Source organism: Opisthocomus hoazin, chromosome 3 (genome assembly GCF_030867145.1).
Source record: "Opisthocomus hoazin isolate bOpiHoa1 chromosome 3, bOpiHoa1.hap1, whole genome shotgun sequence".
In the NCBI taxonomy this organism is placed as follows: Eukaryota; Metazoa; Chordata; class Aves; order Opisthocomiformes; family Opisthocomidae; genus Opisthocomus; species Opisthocomus hoazin.
In genome coordinates, this window is record NC_134416.1 from 41,730,436 (window position 1) to 41,753,936 (window position 23,501).

The 23,501-nt window shown below is 40.9% G+C and overlaps 1 protein-coding gene across 4 annotated transcripts in view; it reads left to right on the plus strand.

Annotated features, from left to right (window-relative positions):
* Nucleotides 1-22,202, plus strand: part of CYP7B1 (cytochrome P450 family 7 subfamily B member 1) — a 126,793-nt gene extending 104,591 nt beyond the window's left edge. For all 4 annotated transcript variants that reach the window (XM_075416068.1, XM_075416071.1, XM_075416070.1 and 1 more), the window contains exons 3-6: nucleotides 5,708-6,304; nucleotides 6,754-6,960; nucleotides 13,757-13,935; nucleotides 17,876-22,202. In XM_075416068.1, the coding sequence (XP_075272183.1) occupies nucleotides 5,708-6,304; nucleotides 6,754-6,960; nucleotides 13,757-13,935; nucleotides 17,876-18,163 (1,271 nt within the window). In that variant the 3' untranslated portion in view covers nucleotides 18,164-22,202. The remainder of the gene's footprint in view (nucleotides 1-5,707; nucleotides 6,305-6,753; nucleotides 6,961-13,756; nucleotides 13,936-17,875) is intronic.
* The last annotated feature ends 1,299 nt before the right edge of the window (nucleotides 22,203-23,501 follow it).

A 23,501-nucleotide genomic window follows, 5' to 3' on the forward strand; every position in this document is an offset into this window, starting at 1 on the left:
ACTTAAATATATAAATTTACATATATATATACACACACACAGATGCACTTTTTATTAAAATGAATTTAAAATCCAGTATTTTCCTCTGTTCAGAAACAGGCAAATCCTTATTAGTGTAGGTGGATGCAATGGATCTTTTGACCCTATGCATGCTGATATCCTTGTTCAAATGATCAACTTCAGAGTTAAGTCTATCTCGGCTTTAGATATTCGTGTATTTTTAGGAGTCTCAAATAGAAATGTAAACTGTAAAGTTTGCTTTGTAAATCATGGCAGTAGCATTAGCTTTATTTTTCCATATAAGTATCATTTTGCAATAAAAATAATTTTTTTCTTCAACAGTCAATTAGTTAAATTGCAAGCCGTATGTTTACTTAATAAAATTTTTCTTCCCCTTACCAAATCTGTTATTTTTTTTCCTTTGGAAGAACATTTTTACTGCTGTTAAATGTGTGATTTTTTTATTCATTCAAGGCTTTTTTCTCTGAAAACTGATTTGCTGAGATTTCTTTTCATCTTGAAAATGAGTTTGATACATTACAAGAGCAACTTTTGTTGAAATAGAGCCTTTTTTATTGTTAATGTACTTTCACATTATATACAGTCATGGCTTCTTACGAATACAGAGTGATAACTATAATTCAAAGACTACCTTAGTACATTCATAAAAGCAGATACAGTCGTACTTCAGAATCCTTAATGTATTTAATCAAATATTTATTTCTCTTTCATCTCTCTATTATTTTATGCAAGACTATGTTTAGAGATTTGTGTGTTTAAGCAATCTATGAGTGTAATTTAGCTTCACAAATTTCTGTTTGCCTGCTATACAAAATTCCGTTTCGACTTATCTCCCTGCGTTTAGGTATTTTGAGGGAGCCTTCCTTCATAAAGACTGAGGTAAATGGAGTGAGTTCTGGATATCGTTTCAGCCTTATGCAGGGAAATATTTGATTCTGTGAATTTGTCATAACAGAGATATCACTTTAAGTTCTCTCTTTTGGGTATAAAAATACTGACCGTTGGGACTTCGCTGACGAGAAGCAGTTTGTCATCCACAAGGCAAGGAAGAAGCTGAAGCTAGTTAGTACCTCCGATCATGTCCTGATCTGAAGACGGTCAGGATTTCTATATGTCTTACTGATTTGACAAAGATGATGTTTGTATGTTCGGCAAGCATAGCGTAGCCTGCTGTATATGGACTATCATTACTCTACCCCCCCGGTGGGTGGCTGAAGGTCCTGTCAAAAAATTCTATCAATATATATTGTTCTAATTATTGGTTCTCAAACTAGTTCATTTGGAAAATGCAGAACGATGCTTGGAGTTTCTGGCATTGCCCCATACCGGTAACGCGATTTCGCTGATTGTACTTTCCCATGTGATGAGCAAATGATTGTCATCCCTAAAAGTCGCAAGGGACATGGATGTCATCTTAATAAAGAAATTAAAAAGCACATCTTTCTATGAGAAACAATGTAAATTCCTGACCTGTCGCAGAAAATAGTTCTCTAATTGGTTTTGTGTGGTGGTGCAGCAGAATCGTTTTCCCCAAACGTCACGCCGGCGAAGCACCACTGTACATCATTGTCAGCAGTTCAGCAGAATCTCCCTAATAAGAGGACGATTACGTAAATGCAATAGTCTTCAAAAAAAAAAAAAAAAAGAGAAAAGAAAAGAATAAGGAGGGGAAAGAGGGAGAGAGAGAGAGAGAGAGTCCATTGTGTTGAGACGATTGTACATCCCAAGCCAACCTCTCTGCTTGTTAAGGGTCAGCAGCGTAGGCAGACGGCTAGGTAAGAACGTAAAGAGCTTGAAACAGTTTTGTCATTGTTTCTCAAGATTAAACTTTGTCTCCTTTTCCTGACAAGTTATTAGGAATTATACCGAACCTTGTAACTCTCTGTCCGAGAGTTACTCAGCTTTTAATAAAATAACAGGGGTTTTTTTGCTAAGCACACTCACCTTTTTGAATACTGCTGCTAAGTCATTCTTGTCTTTTAAATCATGATACACCTATAGCAACATATCACATTTTTCTCTCTTAGGCAAAAGGTAATTTACATTAACTCCTTACCAAGCTGAAGCCTGCTGCAAGCATTACCGAAATAATATCCATCATTAGATGCCATCTGAAATGCTTGTCTTTCATCATTAGTATTAAAAAGCTCCAGAATGAGTTATTAGAGTAATTTCTTAACTATCATACAAATACTGGCTTCTGTGCTCAGATTTACCAAAGTTGACAATTTTCATATTTTCCATATCAATCTTCTGTTTCCAGGAGACTGTATAAACTAAATGAAGATAACCAGGCTATTTGCAACACGGGTGTGATGCAGACTGAAGGATTGGATGGGGAACTATAAATTCTCTGTAGCCATATTTGAAAAAAAAGTCAGAGGGCTTTTTACAGAAACAAGGATACATCTCTTATTTTGACTTATTTCTACAGTGCTATAGAAAATTGCTCAGTCATTTAAACTGTTGGCATGTGGACTGTGGCATTTCTGTATGGACATGTCTACTGGGTTTTTTGTGTTGAAGGATTTTTTTTACAATCTAACAAGGAAAGGCTTGGTCCCCAGCGCTTTCTATAGAAGTCTCTTCAATATTTAAGGCTTCCTGGTTTGTGGAGCACGTGGTATGCCTTCACTTTTGGCTGATCTGGCATTTACCTTTACCGGTACTCAATGGAAATTCATGAGCATCAAGATTTTGGTTTGGTTTCAGAAAAGGCTGCTTTTAAGAGAGACTTCTTGACATTAGCTGCAATGGAAAGGCATGGGAGGGGAGGGGGGAAGCTGCATTTTAAAATACCAAACAATAACCGGAAACATTCAGGAAGATTTGCATTTGTTGGTCTCTGACATCACCAGGGACAATCTAGTGGGAAGAGACCTCATCGGGGACAGCGACAGGATTTAAAAAGCAAAGTTAAGGACCATATTGACAGTTACAAAATTTAAAATCAGAGCTTGAGGTGAGAAAGTTTGTTCCAGTTCAGATGTTTGCTGCTCAGGGTAGAGGAGGTGTTGGGGCACGGTTTTGTAATTAGCAATCTGTTCCTGCATGGAAGAGACTGGGGTAACTGGTGTAGCCGCGCAGTGCACCAGTGTGCTAGTATGACTGTGATTGCTAAAGTCTCCCATACCCACTCTCACAGCAACAACTTTCTAACTGCCATTAATTAGCCCTAGATTTTAGTCTTTTTGTAATTAACAGATCTAAAATTTGATTCTCCGTAAGGTACGTAAACAAGCTGCCTTTGTTATAGAGGGGTTCCACTTTTCTGACTATATAGACTTTTACTAAATGCAGCAACAAAAGTATTTTGGTTTATGTGTTTATAATGTTGTTGACTTGCAGTGATGTGGTCTGGAGCCGGAATTGATTCTACAAAATTAATTATATTTTGGTACATGCTTACTTTTTCCTACCAGGAACCTGATGAGAATAATAAAAATCAAGATCTGTAGTGTTCTGTTTCTCTGAGATTTTTTTTCATAGTGTGTGCTAGTGTTGAGTGAGTTTTGATTTAAAATTATTGCTAAAATTGTTTGTTCGTCTGAAAATTCACTTGCTGAAAATAATTTTCTTACTTAAAAATGATAAGAATTGATGTGCGTTTGCTAAGTGTCTGATGAAAGATCACAAAGAAACTCATATTTTGCATCAGAAATAAGCAGATGGTGGACAGATGGTTTAAATTAATATTAATTAAAAATCTTAACTTAAATTGTTTACCCTGTAAATGCAAAGTTGGGAAGCCAGCTTTCATCTTTAGGGTTAATAACACTCTAAATCTATTTATTAAAAATTGCTCCAATGAGCATTCTTTCCAAGCTTTGATCGCAAAGGTGGTAGCCTCAATAAAGAGCATGGAAGTGGGTGAAGGCTGGAAAGAGAGAGGAATTCTAGGACTCTTAACAAAGATCCTGCAGAGGCTGAGTCTAAAAATTCCTGTCAGCCTCTGTGGTCTGGGAAGGAAGAAATGCTCAGAGAAGAGGACTGGGAATTCAAGATCTCTTTTTCATGCCAGTTTCTCGATATATTTATTCTTTAAAAATCAATTTACATCTATGGTTGATTATGTTATGGTAAAGCAAACTCTACCAAGTGCCTTAAAAGCCTTCACACACTGTTGACAAAAAAGGGGATCAGATTCCGTCTCAATTTATCCCTTATGTTTCCTGCCTGGTTCGCCGGGACTGCAGTGGATGTAGTCAGGAGGAAAACTATGGCAGGTGGTAGTTACAGAGGAAGTCCAGAGCACACCTAGACTTACCATAGAGCGCTGTGTGTATGTACAAGTCAGAATACGGAATAACTATGATAATTCAAATATCACTATATGGTAACCATGGATACTTGTTGACTTTTTTAGTGGTAGTGACTACTTTATCTCAGGACATCTGTCACAGAGCCAGATTTGGTCCTCAGTTAAGCATGTAGTGTTCCCATTAAAATCAACAGAAGTTTCTCCCTTTCGTGAGACCGAATTAGGCCGTAAGTGCTGGAAGCTTTGCTATTTTCCTGAGTTTATAGCTAGGATATGTCACAGAGGATGTGTGCACTTTAATGGGTACCCTTTTTCCCTAATGCACCTCTCCATTCAAGTTAAGAATCAGGAACTCTAAATTAAGACTTAACATGGGAATCATCTATAAAGACTTAAGATTTAACTGAGCTTTGGGAGCGTGAGCATTTTGATTTGTGATAGTTCACCAAAATGCCCTTCTTTGGTAGTTGACATAAAGGTTAGGAAGAAACTGCAGGATTTTTCTGGCACGGGCAACTTGAAAAAGCATCAGACTGGATGCAATGCTGTCCCTCAGTACAGGCAGCTGAAGGTACGGCTGTGTCACCACGTGAAGTACCTTGGGAAGGGCGGGCAGGTGTCGGTGCACTCTGGCACAATGCATGATAGCACGGGGACAGTGTGCACCCCAACGAGGCACCTGTGTTCAAAATGGTATCTTACTCCGTTGTAACCTATGCTTTCAAAACCACATCTTGAGGTAGTCATTTTACGGATACTACGCACATTTTTAGCAAAAAGTTAGCAAAACTTCAGGAAAAAAACAGACATGAGAGGGGCTTTGAATGCTGGGGGTTTGCAGTGTGCAGTTAAATCTATAACCAGCAGATTTTAGGTCTCTGTGTCTTCTGCTTGGAGAAAAGCTGCACATTTTCTACTCAAGCCCCGGTTGTTCACTTTCTTCTATACAGGTGAAATGCATGTGTTTCTCCCTTTCTGCTAGTGAAAAACTACGATTTTCAAGTGCTGCTATGACTCCACGTTGTATTTTCATGAATTATACCAGAGTGGTTAATGGTTTATTCTGGAGTGCCACAGTTGCAGGTCATGACCTGCTGTTGGCAAAAGCAGTAGATCGATCTACATGGAAATGGCTTCACGCTGGTTTTAGAAGATGCAGGAGGAATCTGCGTCCTGACAAAGACAATCAGTATTGCTTCTTTTCCAAAGCTAAAGAAAACTTGTTACATCTTCCTTTTTTCTTTCTTTTTTTTTCTTTTTTTTCTTTCTTTGCATGTTTATTCACAGGCCTTTGCTTTGGGGATTTTCTGCGTGCTTTTCGTCCAGACATTGGCAGGGCTTATTTAGAATTGTTACTTCTGAAAGTGCCACCAGATTATAAAAGTGCACGTGTCTCTATTTTTTTTTTTCTTTTCTTCTATTCAGGTAGATATGTTACCTTTATCATGGACCCATTTCAATATGTCTATGTCATCCGAAATAGCAAGCAACTTGAGTTTTATGAATTTGCTGATAAAATGGCTTCCAAAACTTTTGACTACCCAGCCTTGTCGAAAGGAAAATTCCCCGATCTCAAGGAAAACCTGCACAGAATCTACCAGTATCTACAAGGCAAGCCTTTGGATATCATTTCTGACCACATGATGAAAAATCTCCAGGATATATTTGAATGGAAATGCTCACAAGCAACAGATTGGGAAACAGAAAAAATGTACAAATTCTGCTGCTCTGTGATGTTTGAAGCCAGTTTTGTAACACTATATGGAAGAGTTCCTGCTGCAGATGGCCACAAAGTTATTAGTGAAATCAGAGACAAATTTATCAAGTTTGATGCCAGCTTTCCCTATTTAGCTGCAAACATACCAATTGAGTTGCTAGGAGCTACCAAGAAGGTTCGGAAGGAGCTTATACATCATTTTTTACTTCAGAACATGACAAAATGGCTGGGAGGGTCAAAAGTGGTCCAAGCCAGACAAGATATATTTGAGAAATATGAGCTGCTTGGAGATTATGACAAAGCAGGTAGGAAACTTATGAATGATTGCTTGTCTAAAATAAAATAATTTACTATAGACCTTTGAAATAAAAAGGCAAAATGGCGACCTTGAAATTTTTTTATGTTCTTTCTAATTGGCTAATGATAAAATGTTTTACTCTGAAACAACTCTCTATGATAATTGATTTTTTTTTTTGTGCTGAGGTGGTAAAACAAGATACTTAATGGTGATAATGAGAAAGATTATAACTGAGCTGCATTTCCTCCCCTTATTCCCCCCGCCCCCCCCCCCCGACATTACATTTCAAACTATTCTCATTAAGCAGAAAATTAGACTTCAGAAGCCTATTGGTCCTCATTAGCATTCACTGATCCTTGGCTGGGTCTGTGTCCTAACATCTTTTAATTAGCACACTGCAAATCTAATCAGTGTAATAAACGCTATTAATCTTCCTTTTCACTTATTTTCTCCCAGCACATCATTTTGCCTTCCTGTGGGCCTCTGTGGGAAACACGATTCCAGCTACATTCTGGGCCATGTATTATCTTCTGCGGCACCCAGAAGCTCTTGCAGCGGTGCGTGACGAGATTGACCATTTGCTGCAGTCAACAGGTCAAAAGAGAGGGCCCACGTATAACATCCACCTCACCAGAGAACAATTGGACAACCTGGTCTACCTAGGTAATTTATTTTTATCTGTTAGGAAGAAAAGAGAGGCTCTCCCGGCAAACTCGGTTTATCACTCATTTCTGTTTACTGAGAAGGTGGAGGACACAGCTGCCTAATTGACATAATAACACCCATTTACACCAATTATAAATTATGTAGTTTATAGCTGTAGATACTCTCATTGCATGTAAACATTAAAGCCTAGGTAATTAACTATGCAAGGTATGCAAAAGGCTAAATCGAAGCTTTGCAATTATTTGAAAAAAAAGTTGATGCCTATTAAGTTGTTTGATTCTGAGCATCTGCCGAAGTGTTAATGCATTTCAAATACTTCTGTATGGTACTGCCAAGAAAGACCCTTTTCTAAAATTAAAGTGGGATAATGTATTTAAACTGCAAATGTATTGTTTTGCAAGCAGTTTCTTTCTTTCTCTCTCTTTAATAAAGCAAAAAGACTTCTAAAGCAAGCTGCAGTTGAGGGATGCCTGTGAACAAAATGCAAGAAGCTAAAGCTTTACAGAGTAGAAATGGCATTTCCCATGTTGAACAAACTGCCATGATTCAAATAAGGGAGCTTGAAGTGAGATACAGATATTCCAGTTCTAGATGAGTGTTTCAGAGGGAGACCTGTGTCAGTGGCCATTAGAAGCTGTTTGATCCAGGATTCGAAGATCCGGCTGAAAAACCTAACAGTACGATGTATACTGTTAAGCAGGTATCCTTTATTGCAGCGCTGGGCACACGGGGGATTTCTCCTCCAAACGTGCGCACCAGTCACCCTGTTACTTCAGGTTAAATACAATCACATATGTAAATATTCATTATATTTCTAAGAACTAATTAGCAGATGTAAGTATCTTTCACGCATGTCTGTTAGCGTCTTTGGGTGGTCTTTGGGGGTCCCAAGACGAAGGCCCATCCTCTTCATCATGCTGTTCGTTGATTGATGTTTGTTTCTGCGCAAACTCAGTTCTAGGTCATGTCCTTCAGGTTGTTTGGCTCTGGTCTTGTTCCTCTCTTGGTGCCTCCTTATCTCTGTAGCTTGGCGCATTTGCCCTCCCAAGGCCGAGCTGTCTGGAGTAGAATTATTTAGGAGTCTCTTTTATCCCACAATTATCCCAATTATTTGCTGAGAACCAAGACCACTTTTGTTTCACTTAATTATTTTGTCTAATGACTATAGCTTGTGCCCATGTACTTCCACTACATTCCTTAATGAGAAAACAGGGATTAGTGTAACAGTTACATCGTTAGATCACTATGCATGCAGGAATACAAGTTACAGTACTAAAGACTACTAAAAACTAGAAAATATTAAGGCTTTTTTTGTTATAGTTTCACGTTTCTTACAATCCCCTCTATCATCCAGGACCTGGATAGGCCTTCAGAGCATCAGCTGATGGTTTCACGTCGTTTGCTAGTGCACAGGCACTGGCGAGATGAATGCTGAAATTAGTCCAAGGGAGGAGAGAGGGTGTAGCGAGTAGGAACCTAATCTTTAAGTATCTGAAGGTCTGCGTAGGGAGTGTTAGCAGGATAGACAACAGCTGAATAAACGCATAAAGGTTCAATATTCTTCTCTTTTTAAATATTGAAAACAGTCCCCTATGGAAACTGAGCTCATGACCGCATATTTTGGTAGCTCATGGCTTGAACTGATGCTCCACTCTTAAAAGAAGCTGTGTCAAGACGGAGTGGTGGAGCAGCGCGGTCTCTGAGCCTGTTTTGGATCTCGGGAGTATCTGCAATGCGTTCTCCAGGATTATCCAGGGTGGCATGTCTCAAGAACCTGTGTTCAAACTTTAATTGTTTCTTGTAGTACAAATATAGAATCAAGTTTGATCCTGTTACGTCTTGTTAGATCATTAATGTTCATCTTGTATAGTGTAAGTTTAGTAAGTTGGTTTCATCTGGAGCCACAGCTGTTTTGGCAGTTTTACCTCTACCTGGAGGATGCTTTTGAAGTAGGGGAGATATCTGATGACAAGGACACTTTTGAAGAATAACATGTCATTCTAAGCATTTAATGTAGTTTTAAGGAACACAAGGAAAATAGCTTCACATCAGAGTTAGCATCCATCAAAAAATAGTAGAAAAAGAAGATTACTGAGCATCAAGAAGATCAAGAGAGAATTTGTATTTGGAGACAGAGATGGGAATGGCAAGGGGCGGGGGGGGGGAGAAAATCAAAAGCACCCCAGAAGTGTAGGAATAAGGAAAATAAAAGCATGTACTTCACTAAAACCATCTGGTGCAAAATGGTATGAACAGTTTAAAACATTAACTGTGTCGTTCCTCTGCTGCTCCTTGAAATCCTGAAGTACCTTGGTAACATTTGATTTATGTGTTGAGGGGAGAGTGCCACATCCTACTTTTGTAGTATTCTTGTAACAGTTTTGTTAAATTTTGTAATCACGTCAAACATAATGTGATATGAACAGAAGCTAGATTTCAATTCTTCTGGCACTTAAGTCATAAAGGGCTGGATACTGTCCCATAAAATAATAATATAGAAAAAAAATCAGTACCATAAGAGAATTAAATTCATGCTTCAGTGGAAAGGGATGTTTTGTTAATAAATGTGTAGGAGGGACAAAGGTCCCAATTTGCGTTGCTTGCACACCAAACGTCCCCACGTCGCGGGAAGGCTGTGGACCAGCACTGCCTTTGCCCTTGCAGCTCGCTGACCCCAACCTCCGCGACCGAGCTTTTCCTCTTCCCTCTCACTCCCTGTGCCAACCCAGAGCACAGAAAACCAGGATTTGTGTCCCTGCTCTCAAGTAAGGCAGACCAGGTGGGATTCTCGTACGTTCATCACCTTGTCATCTCATTCTCCTGCTTGAAGTGCTCTGATTCTCCGTCCTCTTTTGGCCTACTATAACAAGAACCTTTTCTTGGATTCCTCATGGTATGGAAAACAAGCAAGAATTGCTAAAAAGCCTTTATCAGAAAGCAGTGCTGTTATTATGGTCAGATTCTTTGGGTCTAGGGAACAACATGGCCTGATTTACTTCTAGATTCAAAGGGCAGGTAGGTGATTTTTTTTATAAATTAAAAAAAAGATCTTTCAACCCACAGCAAAGCTAGCAAATTTTGGCCCTGGTTATTTTTTTCCTGATGGCATTTCTAGGGCAGCACACTTTTTTGTCTACGTAAGACTTTTTCCCCCGAAACCCAATCGCGGGTATTTGTGTGCGCAGAGGAACATACATTATTAGTTGTTATGGCTCACAACGGAGCTCTAATATGGTAAACGACACATGAGAATGGTCTGTCGGGTTTTATGGAGATAATGGAAATGCAAAGGGTAAAGCAGAGATATACTTAAGTGTGTGTTTAATGCTAGGCATGTTTAGTCAGTTCGTTTGTTTAATATTAGTCCATTCATTTATATGGTGAAGTATTCTTGCCCCAGGTCATTGCTGAATCCCAGATATTTCCTGCGAAAAGAGCACAGCTTGAAAAATTGTTTCGTACACAAGACAGGGTAGGAACCCAAAAACAGCTAATGCGGAGTGCGTAGCTGCAACACAAATGCGAAGCATTAAAATTGTTGGTTGGATTGAGAGAAATGAATGTATTTTCCTGGAATGGGCTGGGCAGCGCCATTTGGTTCTTAGTAAGATGCAAATGTACTTGTTTCAGATCATCGTTTTTGTTGGCACACCGTGATGCCTGTGGGTAAATGACCCCCCCAAAATATTTGCATACTTGATAGCTATTTTCCTGCAATACATGCTAATAATTATAGTACCCTATTACCTGCTATGTGTTAGTGTAAAATTAACAATCCATTATGCACAATAAGTTTTATAAAACATTTACAGATAGAGATCATGTTTAATTAAAATTAACTTGCCTACGAAAGCCAAATGCACTTACGATTCACAATGACCTTTTATTACCTGCAGTCCCTTGTTTTGGCTGGATGATTGACAGCTTGCTGTTTGGCTACCATGTTGTATTTCAGCTGACAAGACTTTTCATTTTAACTCAATTTGCCTGCCTATCACGAGCTGGTGGCAGGCCAGGCTCAAGTCACCCAGCTTTGCCTCAGCAGCTTGCTCTATTTCTCATTAGTACGCATTTATTCAGTGGAAATTGGAAGACAAATGCTTGAAGGCATGTGAACTAAGTATAGCAAATTAGGGTTTAAAGACTGAATATTTATAAGTATATTGAAACAGTTTTTAAAAAAAAATCTAGAATGAATTGGAAGCTGAGTGCTAGCTTTAGTATAAGAGAAACGAAGAGAGAAGTGGGAGGATTCTAAGAATAACAATACTACGAGAGATATCTCTCTCCCTCTCTTTTTTTCCCCCTCTTTCTCTCTCTAGAAAATATGTAAAATCTCTCTGACAACACCTTATCAAACAACAGCCTGGCTTCTTTATGTAGCACTCGCGCAGTGAAGTTTAGCATCTCATGTGTGTAAGAAGGGGGGAAAAAATGAGGGTCATGTTCATTTGCTGCTTGGTTATCCCTTGGTATGCTTTAAATTGCCTTGTTTGTTCGGCACAAGCACAGAAACAGATGTTGCTTTACCGTGCTGGATAATTTACTGTACCTCACGGTGCAGAGTGGAAGGCCTCCCAAGCTACCCAGCTGGTCTGTCAGCGGCGATGGCTGGTGTCTGCTGAACTATGACAACTGCAAGTAAAGGCTGCAGTTTTATTGTGCAGTTGTCGTTCCTCTCAATGTATAGCTCCGGCATTTGTGGAAAGCTGACTGTCTATTTTTTTAATGTGAGCCTGCAAAGCCATATAAGCTCCATTCTCCTTTGTTGATCATAATGTGACTCATTACTTTTGTCATCTAATGATTATCGGCATGATCGCTCAGAGCGAGAGCCAAGCTCGCCTTCCACACATAACTGGTACTGGAAGGTAAAACAGATTTGTCATTTACGATCTGACCGCTAAGCCACACTTTGTGCCCCATTATTGTGATTAACTTCTGCATAAGATATGCTGCCCGATTGTCATGTGGGATCCGGCAGCGGGCAGGGACTGCCGCGCTTTCTGGGAGGATGTCCGCCGATAGGATGCGACCGCATCGCTTGGGCGGTTAAACGCAAACCTGCTATTTCGCAGCAGCGCTTTAATAATTATTTGTCTTTTGTTTTATTTCCCCTGCTTCCCCATTCCTCGTTTGTTTTCTGGTGCCACTGCGTATGTTGCCACCATTTCCAAATGGTGGACGGGCACGGGGTTACTGGCTTCATTTTCCGCAGGTTGAAGGCAGTCTGGGAGTGGAGGCTGGACCCTTGCTTTGTACCGCGTGAAGTTTTGTTGCCAGAGCGCTGCCAGTTGAAATCTATCGTGTCAGGTGCCTTGTGGCTATCCGCAGTAGAGGCCATCTTCTGGAACCAAGGTTCTTTTCTGGCTTCGTCACCAACAAGCCGATTTGACTCTGCCTGATTATAGTAACGAAGGCAGTCCAAAAGAATATGCACAGACTCACTGTACGTCACATTGAATCATGGCACTGGCCACACAAAGCTGACCGCAGCCTCATTTCTTTAGACAAATGCATGCTTAAGGAAAAACCTCCTGCAAGAAAGCATCCAGGGCCACTTTATTTGCTATGCATGCTGCACCAGATTTAATTTTTAGTGAAAGAAAATTTGTTATTATTTTTTTTCAGAGGCATCTACACTGGGTAGCTACTGTCTCTAATAAACTAACCTTTTGGGTGCAGCAGTTACAGTGCCTTGGTGAACACTTAGAGAAGGCTTATTTGATATCACAGAACATAAATGCAGGCACAAATGGATTATTATGTGCAAATGAAACCCTATTTTAGGCTATTTTTCACACTGATGATTAGAAGGAATCAAGTCACATATAACAGCGCCCGTACACACTGGTGGAAAAATAGTCAGTTTTGATTACAAAGTGAGAGATGCAGCCCTAGACAGGAGCTACATGCTGATATACATGCTATCAGAATGATTTATGCAAATTATGCATATTATTCCCAAAGGAATTCCTCCTCAAACTGCCAGGATAAATTGCCGGAAATTAGCCATAAAATCTGTCGTGCTAGGAGCAAAAGGTGAAGGCCACTGGGAAAGCAAGGACATTCAGCTTCTGGAGCCTTCCAGGATGTGATGGTGGAGACAGAAGTCTTGCTTTCCCTAAGCCTGAAAGGACTATGTTTTGTTTTCTTTTGGCCAATTAAAAGTGTCTTTCTCTCTTAAAATTACCAGGCAAATAATGAATTGCTTTCATTCACCCTGACCATAACAGACACTATCATTTGGCAGCATAACGCACTGGAAAGAAAATAAATAAATTTTAAAATCCTCAGAATGACTATGGAATTAACAAGTGAAGTGATTTTTCTAACGGGTAGTCCTGCCATTACATCCAACAGCTTTCAAAAGGCAAGCTAAATAGCTCCATGGATGCTTTCGCTGGTATTTGCTTGCAACCTCCAAAATCTGTGTAAATGCGTAAAGCGTTTGTGTCTTTTGACTGCGCTGTTCCCGCCGTGATGCCTCAATAATGACTTTCCACCCAAAACTCGGCGCTGCCTACAGCCGACAGGATTTCTCAGCACCATCACTGAGAATCACATCCGGAGGTTCAGCGTGGCAGCTCTCCCCCTGCCCTGCGGGGTTGTTTATTGCCTCCTCCTGGTCTCTGCTTCATGTTTGGTTTGGTTTGTGGGTTTTTTTCCTTTTTTTTCCCTTTAGCTTGCCCTACTAAACCTGTCGAGATTCAGCAGCTGCAGCCATGTATAACTTCCAATCATCTCCCATATTTCTGATGCTCCCCCCCCCTCCGCTTTTGTTTAATCGCAGAGAGCGCCTTAAACGAGAGTTTACGAATGTGCTCGTCCTCCATGAACATTCGCATCAGCCAGGAGGATTTTGTTCTCAAGCTTGAAGGGAATCAAGAAGTCGGATTGAGGAAAGGAGACTGGATAGCCCTTTACCCGCAGATTTTGCACATGGACCCTGAGGTCTATGAAGATCCTAAGGTAAACATTCAGCTGGTGCTGCTCTTCCTACTCCAGGCACATTGCAGCAGACAAGCCTTTTGTGATCTGTGGTTTGTTTTGGTTTTTTTTTTAGCTGCTGTTCCTTCTTGTGGAACAAATCTTCCTACTTTCAGATGTATTTGCTAGGGCCCTATAGGTCAAAGGATTCATGGCCTGAAGAGAGGAATATGGTGATGAGACTGACTGCGACTGCTTTCAAAGGAATTGACAATCGCTCGTTGACTACCATAAACTTTCGGCTAAATGTGGGTTTTGTTTGGCAGTGGATCATTTGATACCCAAGGAGGGCTGGATAATAGAAGGTGGTTTAAATAGCAAATAATGTGGGCCATTTAGCTAAGTGCCCCCAAAGCATCATTGACTCTCTGAAGCCCTATAATAGCAGTGTCTTACGTGAGCCTTATGCTTTTTCACCTCCCTTCATAAGGATTCACCCCTGCTTGATCAATTAGTACAGTGTTGTGAACTTGAGACTGTAAAGCTGTTGCTCTGCAGCGAAGCTCGGAGGGTAATTGTGTCATCTCCTTGTATTTTTCTCTGACGCTCGAGTTAATGAATATCAAAGACTTGAAATTAATCCGCACTGCCTCCGCCTTAATACGGCTTCAGAAGTTCACCACCTGCATGCAAATTGGGCAGCCCTCGTCGGGGCTAGGTTGCTCCCCCGGATCGCTGTCCCCAGCCTGGGGTGCCACGGAGGAATAGCAAGGATGCACATGGAGGCTGTTAAATGCCGCCTCTGCCCAAGAGCCAGGAGCTTATACCTGATCCACTGCCCATCCCCATTTTCCTAAGCAAATGGCTGTCTCCAAGCCATGCTGATTTCCATCCTTGACATTTGAGCCAAAGAAGAAGGGAACTGGATTTTTGTATGTGTTTATAGCAAACTCATGTTAGAGGTATGGCCCCCTGAGGCTTTTCCTTTTGGCGCAGGATAGCATCTCGCTGCGCAGGAGCTCCACCAGCCTCGGTGGGAGGAGGTGTGGAGCGTGTTGGAGTTAGCAGGAGTAAGGTGTAAGTCAGCGGGATTGAACACTGGAGCCATGAAAATGGGAATGACGTCCAGGGGAGCTCTGCTGCCTGTCCCCACCCAAAAAAGAAGACAAAGCCTGCTGAGAAAATTAGGGTTTTAAAAAATAATCCATATACTGGCCAATAGCTGATTAATATTTCTATCCTTAAAAAGTAACAACTAAAAAATAAGCCTTTTCTTATTTTATTCTTAACACTTTATTTTGGAGAACATTATTGATTTGTCAAAAGTCCATCTGTTTGTTTAAGTCCTAGACCAAAAGCATCAGTGTGGAAACTGATCCCCTCCCTTATCCAATAATTGCCGGAATACATTACCATATTTCCATTGCTTGAATATATCTGCTTAGTATCAGCTCCGCACAGCTTTCACAGTACAGCTTTAGTTCATATATTTTATCTTTTTGATAGTGAATGAGCAATCCACACATTGCAGTACATTGATTTCAGCACATGGGCCCTCTCGAAAAGTGGGGAAATCACTGTTCTGTTTGGTTCTTAAAATATGCAGTGTGCTTTCAACAATAACTACTGAGGATCAGATAGAGATGGAGAATGAATTTTTTGAAAGGTGCAGTCTTGAGCTTGTCATGTATTTAGGGAAAACTTTCCTGGGAAAACAGGCAGCTTGACGAGATAATTTTGTAGCAATGCTTTTCTCCTGGATACATAAATTTAAGTTCAAGCCATCTTCTGCTTTGACACCATATTGTATAAGTGTAAGCATATATTGTTGACCTCTTTCTCTACTCATCAAAGCCTAAATAAAGGAGTCAATTTTCTATAAAGTGGAGAAATGAACCCCTAAATCCTAACTCAGCTAGTAATAGAGCTCACTAAATGAACTCTGCGAATCCAATACCGTGAAGTATCGAGAAACCCAGCAGGAAACCCTACGCGTTGGTTTCCCGAACAAAGCTGAATATGAGATGTGACAGAGAGAGACTTAAATCAGTCACAGGAGATTGCTCAGTTTTCATAATACTCTTAGCAGGCCATCCACACAGAACTTCATCGCCTGTCCTTGCTCAGTGTCTTCACCTTTTCCTTGCCATCAACCACCCTGTTTCTTCTAAGGAGACCTTGTGCATGGCTGAAAGTTCCTGTATTGTCAAAAATTAGTCTTTATTTAGCCAGCGAACTAGCTTTGAATGAAATGCTATCCACCCCGAGCGGCTTCAGCAGGGCAAGCCGGAGTTTGATGTCGCCGTCATTGGCTCTGTTCCTGTCTCACACTTGGTTTTCTGGTTTCCCAATTCCTTAGACACCAATTTATTTTTTTGTTAAAAGCAATTACAACTCTCAGATGGCTCTTAAGATGACAAAGAAACCATGAGGTTTGACCCAGTACGTCTATGTGTTCAACACCACAGTTCTTAATTGCTCCAGACGCCAGGAGTGCACCTTGTGGAAATGCTCCAGCAAAGTGAAGAGCTCTGGGTTGGGCTGGTTTTTGAAGCTGTTGCAGTTCATATTTAGCAGTGCTTTTTTAGACCAGCAGGATTTACATTTCAGGAAGTTAATCTTTTTTTAAGGAAGAAGTGGTATTCCGGGCTTTCACTTGTTACTGTGCTTCTTTAAAGGAAGCAATAACTTACCAGGAAAAAGCATGCCATGCTTCCTTTTGGCTGGGGTGTTCAAAGAGACTGAAAAGAATTACTTGTCAGTGCAAACACACATATAATCACCTTTATCTTTGTGGACAATCCAGGCCTCCGCCATCTAGAGAAACAAGCTCCTGTTCTTCACCACTCAAAATTACAGCCCCTCCAGTGCACCTTGTACTTGTTCCCTTTCTCATAGATCACCTCCCCTGCCACTGTTTGTTCTCGACATCAAGACCCGCAGTGCCCGATTTTCAGAGCCTTTAGTCTAATGGGTAGATCAGTATCAGTGTGTTTTTCATTGTGGTGTGTTTTTTTTAATCAGTTGAGGCTGGTTTCTGTCTGACTGACTTGTTCCCAGCCAGCTCCAAATGGCTGCTGGTATAGCAGATGTATGCAAAGCAGGACAAATGCTAATGAGTGACCATAAGCAAGAAGTGTCTGTCATTTTTATTCAAAGCATGCAGGAGGATTTTGTAAGTGGTTAATTTGCCGTTGACTGAGTGAGGATGCCAGATCTCCTTCATTCAAAAACGTGAATTATCTCAAACAGGGATCCTGCTACTGGAAAATAGTCGGAAAGATGTTCTATTTGTAGAACGTAGTTTACAAGCGCAACCTCGAGCCTTACTTGAAAGCACCCTCTTTATAATGGTCAGTCACTGGTGGTTGGCCTGCTTTGCACACAGCTTGCAGAGCAAAACATTTGAAGGTCAGATGTGGCAAATTAAGCAGCAACCATCTCCAACTGAAGGGAAAATTGACTGCAAAGCATCGGGTCTGATTTTCGAATAATCTGCACCACTGGGTGCAAAAGAAGGATGTATTTTGCTTGCAAGAGCAAGACTGGTGCAATGCATTAATTTATTCATAGGCATTTGCAGAATTTGGCAGATTATCCTTATTCATGATGTACATACCACACTGAGTGCGTATGATGCTTTACAAGAAAATTGTCCTTCCACTAAGGTTCATTGTCCCTACTACAAAGCGGTCAAAATCTAATTACAATCAATATAGCAGGCACTCGGTGGATGAGACATGGAAGTTGAAGGAGCTTGATGTAAAAGGGCTAAGCTAAGTTAAGTTGATTTAAGGAGTGTTCTTTGCAAGGAAGATAACGTGAGTTAATGAAACTTGAGGGAACCAGCTAAACAGGAGAAGCTGTCAGCTCCTTGTCTTCTTCTGCCTTATTTTTTGGGTTTCAGAAGCGTTACCCTTGTGCAGACAAAGCTACTCGTGTAACTGCCTTGCTAGATATCACACTCTCTCTCTATTTTCAGGAGTATAAGTTTGATCGATACATAGAGAATGGCAAGAAGAAAACCACATTCTACAAGGCGGGAAGAAAACTGAAGTATTTCCTAATGCCCTTTGGCTCTGGGATCAGCATGTGTCCAGGGAGGTTCCTCGCAATGAATGAGATGAAGATGTTTCTTTTCTTACTATTGGCTCACTTTGATGTAGAACTAGCGGAAAACAAAGCTGTCAGACTTGATAACAGTCGTATGGGCCTTGGTATCCTCCTGCCAGACGCTGATATTGCCTTTCGCTACAGACTAAGGTCCTGAAGAAAGTGAGCGGCCGCCTGTATGCCTTCTACTAATCTCCATGTTTGCTCTGTTTCATCACTCAGCTTTGTATTTTCAGAAGAATTTGCTTTTTCCTCTCTGCTTCTACCTCCTTCCTATTTGTTTATACGGAGAAAAGCCTTTTGGGCTGGAGGTAGATACCAGATCTGGGGACATGCAGCCTCAATTTGTCCTGCCTGGGTTATGAGTAGTGAGGTGAGGTGACAAGAGTTTGGCCAAGTAAAAAGCCCAGGGCCCCTACAAGATGGACTCCCATACTCTTGGCCGTGAGTTGAGCAGGAGGATGACATCAAGAGGAATCCAGGCCATTTATATGGGAAATGGGCTCAGCAGCTCTCTGTCACAGGGGTTCCCCCTTGTTGAACTGGGATGTCCCATACACGCACCGTCTGGAGGCATCTCCGCATCTGCTCATAGAAGCATAACAGCAAGAAAGGGGCAACTTAATTCTAAGGGGTGAAAGAATTTTTAGTGATTATTATTCTCACTTCTTATTTACTCTGTTCTCTTTGTGGTCTTCAGTGTCTTAGCCCTTATTTGGGCGATGTGTTGGACGCTGTGTGGGGTGGTGAGGGGCGATTCGCAGGTGTGTCTTACTGGCAACACATTGCTGACTTCAGTTTTATGTACTGAGGGTGAATGCTTTGCTTTTCTTCTTTCTTTTTTTTTTTTTCTAGTGCAATGAAAAGAAATTTAAATCTGTGATTTTTTCCTGCAATCATTTAAAGTCAGAAGGGAGGTGCTGTTGATTTTAATAGGCTCCGGATCAAGCCTAAATTACCTGTTTTGGCTTTTGAGCCACAAAAGTATATTCTTCAGGGAAAACGTATATGATCCTGTTTGAAATTATTCTATCATCTCAAAAATTACCTTCTGTTTGTCTCACTGTTTTCCTAGTAACACGTCCATGTGTTTATTTTGACCATTTCTTGTGTTTGTTTCTTCAAAAAGGCAAAAGAAGAAGAGGGCTTCAAGGGCAAGTGTAGTATCTAAAACTACTTTTCAATAGTGTTTAACTGTGCGTAAGTTACGCGTAGGCAGAGTAGTGTGACCTGTGTTTGGAAGCAGACTTGTCCATGTACAAACGGGAAGACAGGCTCTTCCCTGGGGCCAAAATTTGAGCAAGTGAAAATGCTGGGCAGCCACAGAAGTTACCTGTATACCAGCTGCCAACCTGCTTCCCTGGGTGACCATCTCTGGTGTCAAAAATGAATTTCCTAGTGCACAGGGTGTGAGATTTTTAGACCCTTTATCTCTTCCCAGCCGTCACTTCAGAGTCTGCTGAGGATTCTCGTGGCTGTCCAGTCTCAGTTTGCCAAGATGATAATTGTGATGGGAGAGCAGCCATGTCTGTGGGCCTTGCCTTGTGTTCCCAAAAAACAGCTCTCTTTGGGATGTGCCAGCATGAAGTCTTTTAAAATTAGAAATTTTACTCATCTCTAAAGCCACACAGGTGGCCTATGGACATACTAAGGATTAGAATTATTTATTGTTATTTGTGTAGAAGCCCCATAGGTTTATTCACGTAAAGCGCATACCCTAAATAAGCATCAGCGTCAGTAGAAAGGCTTTCAGAGATTGGCACAGCCACATTCCAAATCCTCTGAGGAGAAAATTGTGTTTTGGTGAGATATACTGAATAAACATTTTCTCTTCATATATAATATCAGTAATGTCTGCAGTGTTGGAGTGCACTTACATTAAATGGGCTTTGCAGTTGATTAAATGCCTTAACTTTGCTTCAACATTTAATCAACAGTAAAAGCTGATTATTGCTTTGTGCCACAAAATAAAATTTGTTTTTATGGAGAGATTCTTGTACTCAAGTTACTTACTGCTGCACTTACTCTATAGTAGCTATTCTGTACTCAGCCATAGCTCACAATCCAGTTTGGACATTAGAGCCCGGTTTATAGAGAGAGGAAACGTTGATATCATTATACCGTTGACTGTATTCCATTATTGCTTAAATGTAAGCTGTAAAATGTCTCATGCCACAGTTACAATAAATCTTTCTTTGACATCCAACTTTGAAACAAACCTGAAGCAACTGCGAAAATAGCAGTAGGTATTTGTTTTAAACAGAAGACTTTTTTTTTTATAATTGTATTCTGTTTTAGGATTTTGAATTAGAATATCACAGGCTGCTGCATAATTTGGTAGGACATAACAGGACTGTGCCAAAAGTACATGTAAATCATTAGTAATTTCAGATTAATTGCTGATCAGTTTGCAGGGTACCTATTTTGACATGGAAAGAAGAGCTAGATTATATCCAAAACAGCAAATTAAATCTATAGGACATGTTTCCATTTAAAAGAAGAAAAAAAAAAAAGTCAGTCTTTCCCAGGAGCTGCAGGAATCCTCTGTGAAGGCACTAGGAGGCCTTGCATGGGGTTTGGAGAGCACTCTGCGCCTGCGAGAGGCCGGCGTTTTGCTGGGAGAAGAATTGCTCTTTTTGCTCAGGGACCAAAGCAATCCAACTTAAAGCAGGGCCGGCCCAGCTTGTCCTGGAACTGCTCCTGGTGGGTGAGTTGTGCTGGTAAGCGGTGCATCCCTCCCCTAGCATACCCCAGCTGCGGAGGAGGGAAGCCTCACCCCCGTGTGAAGTCCTGAGGGTGAGAGCCGGACAGTGGGACATGTTAAGCCCTTCTGGTCCATGCACTCAGCAGCTGAGGAGGTGATTTCTTGCGAGGCAGCAGCGGGTCTGACCAGGAGTGACTCGGTCTCCATGGAGCAGCAAGAGGCCCACGGCATCGGTGTTCCTGGTCGATGAGCCATAGCAGCACAACGGGATGAGTGTGCACCATCCTGGGAGGTCCCAGCTGGAGCTGAGCTGGCTGCAGCGTGCTGTGCCAAGGAGAGCACATTTCATGGCAGAGGGAGCAATACGCTTTTTGATGACCTCCTCTGCTGCAGAACCCAGCAACCACTAGCTCTTAGTGCCTGTCACTGGGGCACTAAGATGACGAAACCATCTAAGCAGAAACGGCAGTGCTGTTTGCGAGCATCCGGGTGCTGCGGAGGTGAGCGACGGGAGGCAGTTAGACCTTGTACTTCCTTGTCCCCCCTCTCCACTTCAGCAGGAGGGTCTTGCCCTGCCAGCCCAGCCATGCCTGCTCGCCTCATCCCCGGAGCCAGCAGGTGCAGGGTCAGCAGGGAGGGGTGCGCGGGTGCCCCTTGAGCCCCTCTGCTGTTCCTCTAGTGAAACGGAGCACTCGCTGAGCAGTTTGAGGTGGGACTCGGCTGGTCAGTACCAGCCTCCGACTGTAAGTTGTCACTGGCTATCGCTATATTGATAAGATCTTCTGCTACTAAAAAATAAAAATCACCTTTTTTCTCATATCACATAGGTTTACTAAGTCAGTATGGCCCTGTATAGCAACCGAGAAGAAAAGTGAATGCATCGTCGACTAACGTGAACGCTAAAATGTGATTTTTTTTATTATTGTTCTTGTTTTAATTTACAGATTGTATCTTCTCCATTTTCATGCTGGCACTCAGTACTGTTATAAGCTGTTGTAAACTTCTTAAACTGTTACGTTAGTGAAAAGACCATGCTAGTCCATGTGTACCTGTTTGCGAATTAGACTTGCACATCTCTTCCAATGTGTCCTGATGTGCGAACATAAAACCATGTAAGAGTTGTTCATTAGTTTATGCTTTTAAGCCAGTTGCATGTCACAATTTTTGGTGTTGCTATTTTTATGAATAATTACTGGTCTGTGAATTTCTCTTGTAGAGTTATAAATGATCTTTTATTTCACCAGTATTGAACTTTCTGACATTCAAAAGATTGTGAATTGCTCTTCAATGTGCAAACTGACATTTTGTACATAGATGAACAATGGTTAGGTTCTACTTTAACAGCTAATTAAGGCTCTTAGATGAAATAAGGTACATTGTGAATTTCTGAGCAAGAAAAATGAAACTTCATTATTTTAGTAATCTAACATCTTAAGTGAATTTTGTATTTCAAGGACACAATAAAAATGAATATATCTATTTTAATATTGAATGACTGTCCATGGTATTTTTTTCCAGGTTACGTTTACACTTTTCTCACAGATTCACAACTATGGCTTTCATTTTCGAATTATTTATTCAGCATACTGCATTTCTCTGTTACTTGATATTGAAAGGTATTTCTGTAAGGACAAAAAGCCTTCAATTCAGCAGAGGCAGGGAACAACTCCTTCGAATTTAGGAAGTGGTCCAGTCTGCTTTGCCCCACATAAAACTTAAGCCAGTTCTTAACAGACATTCTTCTGACATTCTTAGGACATTATTCAAAATTAGTATAAAGATTGCAATCCACTGGCAATTCCCAAATACAGCTCCTCGGCTTTTCCTTTTGCAAACCTCTGTGTAGTGCAAGATGTGCTACCTAGTGTAAAGTGTTCTGTCCTCTCAGGTCATTCATTTTGAAGGGGGAAATGAATGAAAATTGTTACAAGGTACAGCACTGCACCGGCAAAGCAGAACCTGGCTTTTCTAAGTATCACTGTAGCTACCGAGTTCTACAAGTAGCTGTTTAATATGAAGGTTGTGCCCTAAAGACGGCAGCGTTTCTCCATTCCTTCATGCAGAAATGCTTGTCAGGCAAGTCTGTGAGGGTTGCTGAAGATACGTTGCAGAGAAGAGAGACCTGCAGTGGTTTTCTGAGTTTGATAAATGCGTTTATAACTGTGTGATTGCTTTAACTCCAGATTATGTTAGAAGTTACTGAAGTTTATAAATAAAAAGTGGCATTGTTTGAGACTCCTTGAAGGGCACATTTGTGAGTGAGTTTTCCATGCAGGTCTGAAGGACGGCTTTGTGGGGGAATTAGTAAGACCTTCCAACACTGTATTTTAGCTAGTATTTGTGCAGCCACTAAATGCTTTCTTGATGTTACGTATATTGCACTGTATTTTAAAATTATTCGAGACATGAATTTATGCGTGACGTGCTGAATTCATGTGAATAGAGCTCTTTTAACTGTCAGACAATAGAAAGTGAAGTTTTTTCCTGCCCGTGTACCCTAGCTAGTCATGTCCCGATACCCATAACATACGCAAAAAATGTTCTCATTACAAAAACACCATTTAAAACTACACTTGTGAAAGTATTGTGAGCCTTATTGTCTATGTTTATAAATAGTAGTAAGTGTGAAGAAATAGTTGCTGCGTATAAAGAAGCATATAAAAAGTGGAAAAATGTTCCATTTTCGTTTGAAAGCACAGAATTAAACTAGTGGGATCTTTATCCTCATGTAAACCAGTACCGTGTCTGCGCAGCCTTTGCTATGCATCAGGCTTCCCTGACAGCTCAGGTA